At 40.7% G+C, this 12,835-nt stretch overlaps 1 protein-coding gene across 1 annotated transcript; it reads left to right on the top strand.

Moving 5' to 3' along the window:
* The first annotated feature begins 705 nt into the window (after positions 1-705).
* Positions 706-12,168, top strand: LOC135518601 (5-hydroxytryptamine receptor 4-like). Its single transcript, XM_064943756.1, has 5 exons — positions 706-734; positions 1,021-1,167; positions 2,293-2,493; positions 9,971-10,124; positions 11,578-12,168. The coding sequence occupies exons 1-5, from the start codon at positions 706-708 to the stop codon at positions 12,166-12,168; spliced, it is 1,122 nt and encodes a 373-aa protein (XP_064799828.1).
* Positions 12,169-12,835: the final 667 nt, after the last annotated feature.

The raw sequence follows: 12,835 nt of genomic DNA on the forward strand, positions 1-12,835 counted from the left end.
TGTAACATCGTACTGTATTACAGCTGTAACATCGCACTGTATTACAGCTGTAACATTGTACTGTATTACAGCTGTAACATCGTACTGTATTACATCTGTAACATCGTACAGTATTACAGCTGTAACATCGTACTGTATTACAGCTGTAACATCGTACTGTATTACATCTGTAACATCGTACTGTATTACAGCTGTAACATCGTACAGTATTAACCCACTGTTCCTAGGCCGTCATTGAAAATAAGAATTTGTTCTTAACTGACTTGCCTAGTAAAATAAAGGTAAAATAAAATAAAATAAATAAAAATTACAGCTGTAACATTACAGTATTACAGCTGTAACATCATACTGTATTACAGCTGTAACATCATACTGTATTACAGCTGTAACATCATACAGTATTACAGCTGTAGCATCATACAGTATTACAGCTGTAACATCATACAGTATTACAGCTGTAACATCATACTGTATTACAGCTGTAACATCGTACAGTATTACAGCTGTAACATCATACAGTATTACAGCTGTAACATCATACAGTATTACAGCTGTAACATCGTACAGCCTTAAAGCTGTAGATGTGAACAATTCACAGTGTTAGTATTAGAGCTGTGATGAACATCCTAGTTGTGTTTGTCCTCAGGGCCACAGCGACTGGTGTGGAGGACTCTCCTTTAGCACCCTCTATGCAGATGAACAGCGATGGCCACAGAATCCCACCCACCTGAACAGTACGAACACACAGTGGAACACGAGTAATTCATTTAAATTTAAATCACTTTTATTTCCTGAGAGGGAACATAATTCATTGTTGGGATATGATGGTCTATATGAAACATAAACTAAATACCATTTAGAGGCGACACAGCCCACACATCAAATGCTCTCTGTTATTGAAAATATATATATTTTTAATGTTATGAAAGGTCTTCATTCATACATGTCTTATGATTATCAGTCATATTCCAATGATGTTATGATGATGACCTTAATAACAGCAATTGTTTGATTGTGTAGTTCAGTCGATGACGTGGTAAACATGGAGCATGTACTGAACTCACTGGAGAGGGTCATTCTCACCATCTTCCTCTCCATCATAATCATCATGACTGTTCTGGGAAACCTGCTGGTGATGGTGGCGCTCTGCAAGGACAGACATCTTCGGTAAGTCCACTTCCTGTTACATGTAGGTCTCGTCCTGTCAAATCGAAGGCTTTTTCTAATTTGGGCAAATGTCCATGCTCCACCCTCTTTCCTCTCTCCTCCGTGACCCGGAATCCGATAAGTGGTCGAGTGGCGAACGAAAAAGTGTCCTCCCTTCCTCGATAGCCACCTTTCATTGAGGAAAGTCATGTGTCCTTTTGAAATCTGCCACACCACCTTTGAATCAGCTTTTGTTTTGTCGAAGGAGAAAACCATGCACATGTTCTAAAACAATGTTCTACTTATTGTTTTATTTAGAAAATGTCTTGCACAACTAACTGAATTTGTTTTCATCACTTCACACATTTATTTTGGGATCCATCCCTGTAAACGTAGTTTTCCTGATGATGTGCGAGCGGAGAAGGAGAGTCTCATTTCATACAAGCACTCCTCGCCGCCTCTCCTCGATTCCCTTTGACCCTTTTCAAAAGGAGGTGAGAGTACAGAGGAGAGAGGACTCAGGAGCAAATCCAATTGAGAAATTGCCTAAGTGCTCAAAGGAGGAAATGTGACCCCTTTAAAGCACAACAAAAAAATGTGTGCTGTTGGAAGTACTCAAGGGCTGGAGTTGAGAACCACTGCTTTAGAGTGTGCTTTTTAGCACAGAGATGGATAGTATAATTGTGTTTACATCCTGTGTCCCAACATCTCTAGAGAACATTATCTTGTTGCTGTGTGTCAACAAGTCTGTATATTTGCTTCTAGGGGATTCTCATATGGGCCTTTTGTTAAGTGCACTGTTTTCTATAAAATTACATATGATGTCATGTACAAAAAAAATATTGGACAGAATTTAATTGAAGTAGGAGATGTGTGATTGACAGACTGATGAATATGCCACCTTCTGGCTATTGGGTGACAACAAAGCAGCTGTTCTCACATTAGACACTGGCATTGTTTCTGTCATGTTCTATGTTTATGCGGTATGGTTTTAAAGAGTTATGAGAAAAAAAAGGTTGTTCTGTCTAGTGCAGATCAGTCGATAATTTTAAAAGCTAGATAAAGAAAATATAAATATCTTTGCATTCAACTCATGCGCCTTTCTGGAAATGAATGAAAATGCTTTTGTTCCCCTTCTGCCTCAAGGAAAAAGAAGACCAACTACTTCATAGTGTCGTTGGCGTTTGCAGACCTCCTGGTTGCTGTGGTTGTCATGCCATTTGCAGCCATTGAGCTGACCACAGGTCAGTGGAGGTATGGGGAGATCTTCTGTCTGGTCAGGACCTCGTTGGATGTGTTTCTGACCACTGCATCTATCCTACACCTGTGCTGCATAGCACTAGACAGGTGAGCAATGAACATAGTGAAAAACATCCCTTCACTTTGGTAATTATTGCAAAACTATTGCAAACTGTTGCCACGCCCCCCCAGCCCAGTCACCTTGATGCATCCATTCAGCCTAATAGCCGTACACCTTTGTTAGCACCCAGCTGTGTGTTAGCATTAGCACATGTCTTGGAGGGCCCTTCTCTAGCACCTCTCTGTCCTTCTCTGTCCTTAAGCATATGACAGCCTGTCATTGCTGATACATGAGCAGATATGTTGTCCTGTCCTGCACCTGCCCCATACAGGCAAAAGTCACTGGAGTAAGTCACCTGCTAGCTCACCCCCTTGCTCCAAACAAATCTAATGTATGCTTCTCTACAGGACCAGGGCCGGATTACCGGACAGGTATGCAGGGCACGGGCCCCCGACCTCCAGTGGGCCTTCAACAAATTATTTATTATTTTTAATTTGGGGGAGTTTGTGGGCCCCCTGTAGGTCAGTGTGACAGGGTCTAGGTCTACTGGTGACTGACCAATAAGAACACGATTGGCACACAATAATATGATTATTGTGACTAGTCAGAATAATATAATAGTTTGATTTAAACGTTTACATGTTATGTGGAAGAAGAACCATTTCCTAATAATCTTGTTTACATGACACATCTGAAGTCAGTCTACCTGATGAAATGTTGATAAATGCACAAGATCGACAATCAAAATAAACGTTTTACCACAGCAACCATGTTATTTTGGGGAAACCTATTTGATTCAGAGTTTGGACATACACTCAGTGTATGTCCACCCCGTTCAAAAAATGCTTTGCTCGTGCAGACAGTAAGTCACGTGGCCATGGCTTGCTATATAAAGCAGGCAGACAGGCATTGAAGCAATCAGTTGCTGTTCAATTGAACGTTAGAATGGGCAAAACGAGTGACCGAGGTGACTTTGAGCGCGGCATGATCGTCGGTGCCAGACGCGTCCGTCTCAGTACCTCAGTATCTAGGAACGCAGAACTCGTCAGTCCTTCTCACGGATGGGCTATTGCAGCAGACAATCACGACCCCAACGGGATCCACGCTTATCAGTTAAAAACAAGAAAAAGCGGCTCCAGCGATCACTGAAATTAACACAATTTGTAGAACCCATGCCCTGAAGAATTTAGGCCATAAGACTGCTGAACAAGACTGCTAATTAGCTAGTCAACTGACTACACACAGTCACTTTCACACTCCTGTTGTGAAAGTTAAAAAAAATCCTGTTGCCGAGTCACTTTACCCCTACTACTGTACATAGTTACCTTAATTATTTCGTACCCCTGCACATCACCTCGGTACTGGTACTCTTGACATATGATGACCCAGTGAGTGGGTTCATTTTCCCGCCAAATCCAGAAGAATAAACTTATCCGGCAAGCTCGTGAATGAGGACTGTTGCAGCTGTAGCAAGTCTACCAGTGCAGCCAGGCACTGAGTGGAATTACTTTTTGACGGACCAATGGGCAAGGCGTTGTGGCTGACTGAAAGCTGTGAGTAAAAAGCTAATGTTACTGATCATTCAGGTTACAGTTTTTCTCGATTGCTAAGACACTTTTAATGAAACTGGAGTCCACTTGATCTCCAAGTCATTTCTTATTGCTTTCGCACACAATGCAAATGCTAAGCACATTATTGAAGAACAGTAAACACAACTCTCTACAAAAGGTGCAAGTTGAGTAAATCATGAAAAACAAAAAACAAAATGTAACATTTGGTGACAGCTGATACAAATTATTCCCATGAATGCAAACCTCTTCTGCACGTGTGCAAAACTTATATGCACAATTTTTCAATCAGAAATCAGTCCTTATTCATGCATAAAAGAGGTCAAATCTGAGTTGCTGTTTGCAAGAATGGACCAAGTAAGAGGCCAAGGAAAAGGACAAAGGAGAGGTACTGTAGAGGGACCCATAGAAGAAGATAGTTTAGCTCTCAGTTCAAATGGAAAAGGGTAAATAAAGCCTTTTGTTTCTGGATATTCATGCTCTTGAATTACATTTGAGGAAAAAATAATACAGCCCATGCTATGATAATATCATTTACTTGCCTTTTATGGTGCATACTATAATTATAGTATCAACAAATGGCACAGCCATATAAAAGACGGCTAACCAGGTTAGGGTATATTGATAGTTGGAGTTAGTGCAGCGCCTTCAGAAAGTATTCACACCCCTTGGCTTTTCTCACGTTTTGTTGTGTTAAAGCCTGTATTTAAAATGGATCGATACAAAATTCACTGGCCTACATACAATACCCCATAATGTCAAGGTGGAATTATGTTTTTTTTTTCATGTAAAACAAATTAAAAGCTGAAATGTCCTGAGTCGATAAGTATTCAACCCCTTTGGCAAGCCTAAATAGGTTCAGGAGTATAACAGAGTTTAACATGATTTTTGAATGACTACCTAATCTCTGTACCACACACATACAATTATCTTTAAAGTCCCTCAGTCGAGCAGTGAATTTCAAACACAGATTCAACCACAAAGACCAGGGATGTTTTCCAATGCCTCGCAAAGAAGGGCACCAATTAGTAGATGGGTAAAAATAAAAAAGCACACATTGAATATCCCCTTGAGCATGGTGAAGTTACATATATTAATTACACTTTGGATGGTGTGTCAATAAAACCCAGTCACTAAAAAGATACAGGCTTCCTTACTAACTCAGGTGCCGGAGAGGAAGAAAACTGACTATAAAACAGTTACAGAGTTTAATGGCTGTGATAGGAGAACAAAGAGGATGGATCAACAACATTGTAGGTACTCCACAATACTAGCCTAATTGACAGAGTGAAAATAAGGAAGCCTGAACACAATACAGATATTCCACAACATGCATCCTGTTTTAAACAAGGCACTAAAGTAATACTACAACAAATATGGCAAAGCAATCCACTTCTTGTCCTGAATACAAAGTTTCATCTTTGGGGCAAATCTAATACAACCATTTCTGAGTACCACTCTCTATATTTTCAAGAATAGTGGTGACTGCATCATGTTATGCTTGTAATCATTAAGGACTTGGGAGTTTTTCAGGAAGAAAAAGAAACAGAATGGAGCTAAGCACAGGTGAATCCTAGAGGAAAACCTAGTTCAGTCTGCTTTCCACCAGACACTGAGAGATAAATTCACCTTTCAGCAGGACAATAACCTAAAATACAAGGATAAATATACACTGGGGTTTTTTACCAATAAGAAATTGAATGTTCCTGAGTGGCCTAGTTACCGTTTTCACTTAAATATGCTTGAAAATCTATGGCAAGACCTGAAAATGGTTGTCTAGCAATGATCAACAATTTGACAGAGCTTGAAGAATTTTGAAAAGAGTAATGGGCAAATGTTGCACAATCCAGGTGTGGAAAGCTCTTAGAGACGTACCCAGAAAGACTCACAGCTGTAATCGCTGCCAACGGTGATTCTAAAGCCCAAATCAAACGAAAAGCATTTAGTTTGTTTACGGCGTGAATGAGCGCGTACACACTGGAATTAGAATGCACAGTAGTGAATGGGAGAAAACAGACGTGGCGCGGGCTTCAATGTCGTCAACGGTATCATGCACTTCAAATTAGAAAGCAAGTAAATTCTTCTTACGTGTATGCGAAGCAATGCTGGTAAAGTGAATTGTTATGTGAATTTGTGAATTGTTATGTCTGGACTTTTAAAAAGTGTCTATTTTGTGTTTATAAGTTTAGCTGCCAGTGCCAATAGTACATATTTAAAAACAATCATGTTTTGCCTACCTTTGTTGATTTTGAGCACAGGCATATGGCCTATGCAGGCTACGGCTGGGAAACTCACAGAACTCTGTTCGAGAGAATACTGTTCTGTAGAAAGAATGAGACTAGCTAAATTCTTTATCAACTGCTAGGGTGTATTAGCTACAACTCTCCTCATGTTTGTCAGCCGACCTAACAGGAGGCAGGTACAGGGCTCGGTGAGGCAAGGTGAGTCAAAAGGAACACACAACAATAATTCACAAAGCGAACATAACATATTACAACAGTCTATTATGGATTCTCATGACCATTAAGTTGGCATACACAAGGCAGTGCAATGTGAATTGACTCTCTACTCTCGCACGTAAATTTTGACGTCGTTGACGACGTCTGTCTGTGGTTTCGGCTTAACATGTTTTCATTCAGGGGGTTGAACACTTATATACTCAAGATATATTAGTGTTTTGTTTTTCATGAATTTCAAAAAATGTTTTAGAATATTTATTTTACTTTTACAGAGTATTGTGTGTAGATCGTTGACAAAAAAATGACAATTAAATCCATTTTAATCCCACTTTGTAGCACCACAAAATGTGAAAGTCAAGGGGTGTGAATACCTTCTGAAGGCCTTGTATTTAATGGGCTATTGTGTGACATATTTGTATGTTTTGATAGAAGTAGTTGATTTTGTGTAATGTATTTAATGTTTTGATGGTCTTAATGGAAAATTCCACCCCAAAATTATCTTTTGGTATTTGTTTCATTAGTCGATTGTTGACATAGTCCCAAAATGTTTTGCTTGTCAGCACTCAAGTATTCAAGATATGTAACTATCAAAATACAGAAATCATCCCCTGTATAATGCCATTTTGCATCATATGATGCTGCGTTTTGCGTCATATGATGCAAGCTATTTTCATGTGCTGTGTGTGAAAGCAGAAATGTAAGGTTTTTGTTGAAGATAGCTATATCAGTGCCTGAATAAAACCTTTCTTCTGTAGGCCTACTGTGTGCGGCATTGTTTCCTCTCAGGTATCTAGCTAATTTATCTTAGCTAGCTATCTAGCCAAACTTTAGATTTTACTTAGCTAGGAGTATTCCCTCTCTCTGAGTTAATGTAGCCCTGTCCTGTAGTCAAATTACCAAATCACCAAATGGCCTTATGGGTGCAATATTATTAATATTTTTCATAATTTCATAATTAATAAACATTGGGTTTTCCTAACTGCCAAAAAATCTGGTGTTTCTATGTCAAATGGTTCTATTAGATTTCAGTCTTATATGATGTAGATCAAGTATAGTATTGAGATGCAAACTTAAAATTAAATACATTTCAATTCTATATCTGACATGTTGCAGGTCTCTTCTTTTTTTAAGCCCATACCCATGTGTGTAAGGTGTATACTTTTGTTCAAAGTAGATTTGTACCAAGAAACATTCTGTGTGTGCCCATTGCAGTAAAATTAACATGGTTGGTAGCTACAGTAGTTGGCAAGCTTATAATTCATGCTTTTATGGTGGTTGTTACTGTATGGTTTTTAGCCTAATTATTTCCACGAGTTAGCGAGCTAGCTAGCTAGTCTCAGTCTGGATGCAGGCACAGTTACTTTAACGATAGGTGGATATAGCTAGCTAGCTACATATTGAAATGAAAGGAGTGTCTCAATTGTTCAGCCAAGTTTAAACTATCCAATTAGACTCTCCACTTAAACGTTGTCATGTCTTTGTCCCCCAGATACTAAAGGAGGCATGGCCCTGAGAGTACTTATCCCACCACCAGTGTACAGAGTGCAGGCAGCTACATATGGAAATTCAAGTAGTATCTCAAATGTTTATCTACGTTTGTCCATTTTGACTGCCCCCTAAAATCTTGTTACGTCTGTATTCCCCAGATACAGATACTAAAGACGTGTGTGACAAGTTGGAAAGAAGACTGCCTGCCCAAGCATTGATGATTCCCCAAAGTCATACTGTAAGTATACATGTGGAATATTGAATTATATTTAATATGTAACACTGTAAACCATGCACAAAGGAGCTGGACTCAACTCAATGCAGATTAACGTCCTGCACACAGCAATTGTTTTGCACCCCAGTATCTCTACCTGCACATTCATCTTCTGCCGATCTACCATTCCAGTGTTTATTTGCTATTTTGTAATTGCTTCGCCACCATGGCCTATTTATTTCCTCAACTTACTTAATTTGCACTCACTGTATATAGACGTTTTGTTTTCTTTTGTTCTACTGTATTATTGACTGTATGTTTTGTTTATTCCATGGGTAACTCTGTGTTGTTGTATGTGTCGAATTGCTACGCTTTATCTTGGCCAGGTCGCAGTTGCAAATGAGAACTTGTTCTCAACTAGCCTACCTGGTTAAATAAAGGTGAAATAAAAAAAAATATTAGACTGTATAGGAGAAGAGCATATTCTGAGAAATAGGAAAGGCCACAATTTGTGTGTGTGTGCGTGTGTGTATGTGCATGTGTGCACGGGCTTGTGCAAAAGTGTCGTGATCATTTTTCAACATTTATAATATTCTCTAATCCCCAGGTTGTTACAAATATGGCTGAATAACTCTGCCAGGCGAGCAAAAGAACAAGAGACCCGAACCCTTCATTGTGACTCTCGGGGACAAATCACCTCTATTACCTGGCATTCACCATCATGAATGGGCAGGCTCTGGAGCAGAAGACATTATGTTTCCTTGTTGTTGTTGTTTGACATAAAATCATGTTGAAAATGTATACCTGGTAGGAGCTGTGGGGTGGTGACTTTTCTTCAGCCCCATTCCTCAGCTTTAATTGGTAGGGCTGCTGAGATATTCAAATGATGGATTGTGCTTCTAAAATGTTGGTTGATTTGTGTGTTCCTTATTTATTTTTTAAAATCTTTTGCATGACTTCATTTTGTAGTTGAAATTAAGTTGAAATGAAGTTGAAAAATAAACATTTGTGTAGTAACGTTGTAACTTTGATTGTTAACAGTATTTGTACTTTAAGAAAATTTGCAGATTCTGTAATAGAGAGAAGGTAGAAAAGAGAACCCAGCAAGAAACTAAGAAATGAACACTGCTGGGTAAATAAACATACAAATAATGATAACCCAGCCATAAAGTAATAAATAACCCTCGGCTGGGTTAAAAATACATGAATAACAATAACCCAGCAAGAGTAAAAACCAACCCACTGCTGGGTCAAAATAACCTAGTGCCAGGTATCCATCAATCAAATGTATTTATAAAGCCCTTTTTACATCAGCAGATGTCACACAGTGCTGTACAGAAACCCAGCCTAAAACCCCAAATGGCAAGCAATGTAGATGTAGGAGCACGGTAGGTACTATATTGACCCAGTGTAGGGTTACAGAAATGACCCACATTATTTTTGTGTAACATTTTATCATAAAACTGCAATCGATCATTAGAAGGATATTTATTTTTTTAAAGTGGTGATGATGATGATGAGTCACTGCTTGTCTTTCTTATCCACCTATATAGGGCTAATGCATTTAATAGAGGGTGTCCGTTTAGTTTATTATTTGGTATTGCAAGTAATGAGATTATCTTAAGGAATGAGTCATCATTGGCAATATTTTGGTGTGTACATAGCAGGTAGATATTTGTGGCCTGTAGATATAAATGTTATTCAGAAAACCACTATCAATAGATTACAGGTTTTGTCCTCTGTTGAATCTATGATGTTGATGTTATAATGTTGTTATATTATTTTGATACTGTAGGTACTATGCGATCTGCTGCCAGCCGCTGGTGTACAGGACTAAGATGACTCCCGTCAGAGTGGCCCTAATGCTGGGGGGATGCTGGGTCATCGCCTCCTTCATCTCCTTCCTTCCCATCATGCAAAGCTGGCATGCCATCGGCATCGAGGACATTGTAAGTCTGTAAGCAGCTTGTGGCCTGCCTGTCTATCCGATGGATCTACTACAGACAGAGTCTTGCTCTGTCGTCTAAATTGTTTGATCCAAATCAATTTACATGCTAGATGTTTTGAGCTACCATGAATTGCTTTGTTGATCCTTGAAAATGTGGACAGATGTTAAGTGACGGACACATGGTTAAAACGTCAAGCATTACATTTTTTTTATTTGAATAACATTTCAATCTCGTAGAATGGTGTTGTAGTAGTCATAAAACAATTGCACTATTCACAGCCCTTTTCAGCAACAAGCACAACAGATCAAACTGGAGACCTACAGTATGTTTGAATAGTTAAAAAAAAATGTTTTGACATAGTGCCGATTTTGAGCTGCTGAGATCATGAACTGTTCATGCATCAAGCTCTTTGGGGAGAGCAAACACACAAGCCCTCTTTTAGTTCTAAAAATAGTACAATGACTCATTGTTTCACCTTTGACATCTGAAAAAACGTATCTCTGTCAAATGATGACACTGATTATTGTTCACAAAATTCAAATTATCCATATACACTGACTGTACAAAACATTACTTCCTAATATTGAGTTGCACACCATTGTCCCCTCAAAACAGCCCCAATTTGTCGGGGCATGGACTATAAGGTGTCAAAAGCGTCCCACAGTGAAGTTGGCCCATGTTGACGCCAATGCTTCACACAGTTATGTCAAGTTGTCTGGATGTCCTTTGGGTTGTGGACCATTCTTGATACACACGGAAACTGTTGAGCGTGAAAATACCCAGCATTGTTGCAGTTCTTGTCACACTCAAACCGGTGTGCCTGGCACCTACTACCATACCCTGTTCAAAGGCACTTAAATATTTTGTCTTGCCCATTCACCCTCTGAATGGCACTCATAAACAATCCATGTCTCAGTTGTCGCAAGGTTTAAACACCCTTCTTCAACCCGTCTCCTCCCCTTCATCTACACTGATTGAAGTGGATTTAACAGATGACATCAATAAGGGATCATAGCTTTCACTTGGATTCACCTGGTCAGTCTATGTCATGGAAAGAGCAGGTATTCCTAATGCTTTGTTCTCTCAGTGTAAGTGCCATCCAAGTGCACTCAACCATCCTAGGCTAAAGCTACCACTACCATTTACATAGACATAAACACCCAAGAAAATTCCAAGCACACTGAGATCTAAACACTGGAGTCAGTGCTGAGCACAATTCACAGCTACCAGTTTATGAACACAAATAAGACGATATGTCAACGTCTACCCGTTCATAGTTTGTTTTAAGAGAGTCAGTACATGGACATTAGGCAATCGTTACACTCTCGGGTTGAAGGGGATACAAGCGTGTCACTATTCCATATGTGGATACAACAGAACGCACATGCCTCTTCCTGTATGTGGATCTGCTTGTTCATTGCGTGTTCTCTCTCTGCATGCTGTCTGTCTCCAGATTGAGGAGAGGAAGTTCAGCAGCAGCAGCAACAGCAACAACAAGACCAACTGTGTATTCGTGGTGAATCGTCCGCATGCTCTCATCTGCTCCGCCGTGGCCTTCTACGTTCCCCTGGGCCTCATGGTGCTGGCCTACCAGCGCATCTACATCACCGCCATGGGCCACGCGCGGCAGATCGGCACGCTGCAGCGGGCAGGCTCCGCCCACTACTCGGCGCCCCCCCATCACTACCTCAGCTCCGAGCAGCAGGGCTCCAGTCGCATGCGCATAGAGACCAAAGCTGCCAAGACCCTGGCTGTCATCATGGGCTGCTTCTGTCTCTGCTGGGCCCCGTTCTTCATTACCAACGTGGTGGACCCCTTCATCCACTACAGTGTGCCCTGGCAGATGTGGACCGCCTGGCTCTGGCTTGGCTATATTAACTCTGGCCTTAACCCCTTTCTCTACGCCTTCCTGAACAGGGCCTTCAGACGGGCCTTCCTCATGGTACTGTGTTGTGGTGGTGAGAGATACGTACACCAGGGGAGCTATGGCCCCACCAGACGCTACTCTGGATCTGTCAATGGGACCTCCGTCGCACTCAGGTAAGGAACTGATACGGGACCACCCACACGTGTCCTACCTTTTATCATTTAGCCTTGAATTAAGATCATTCTCTCTCAGGTACAGACACATAATGTTCTCTCAGGTAGGTGGGTTAAGCTGAGTCTCTGGTGCCCTATCTTACTTCTAATACTTTTTGATTCATGTGAGATGAGATATTGCCCAAGACGTTTGTGTCACATCCTGATCTGTTTCACCTGTCTTTGTGCTTGTCCCGTCGAGTCCTACCAGCATTTTCCTGTGTTTCCTGTGCTCTCGTTTTTGTTACTGCAATGCCTTATGAAGGCAGGCAAAAGAAGTCAAGGCAGGCAAAGGGTCGTAAATCCAAATCAGAGTCATGCAGGTACAGCACGACGGGCAGGATAAGGGTCAGGACAGGCAGAGGTCAGAACTGGGAAGACTAAGACAAACAAAAACTATAGCACAGGAAACACGGAAAACAGGTAGGATTTGACATCTAAGGCACACTGCATCTTAGTGCTAGAGGCGTCACTACAGACCCTGGTTCGATTCCAGGCTGTATCACAATCGGCCGTGATTGGGATTCCCATAGGGCGGCGCACAATTGGCCCAGCGTCTTCCGGTTAGGGTTTGGCCGGGGTAGGCCGTAAATAAGGATGTGTTCTTAACTGACTTGCCTAGTTAAATAAAT

Source organism: Oncorhynchus masou, chromosome 28, assembly GCF_036934945.1.
Source record: "Oncorhynchus masou masou isolate Uvic2021 chromosome 28, UVic_Omas_1.1, whole genome shotgun sequence".
NCBI lineage: Eukaryota > Metazoa > Chordata > Actinopteri > Salmoniformes > Salmonidae > Oncorhynchus > Oncorhynchus masou.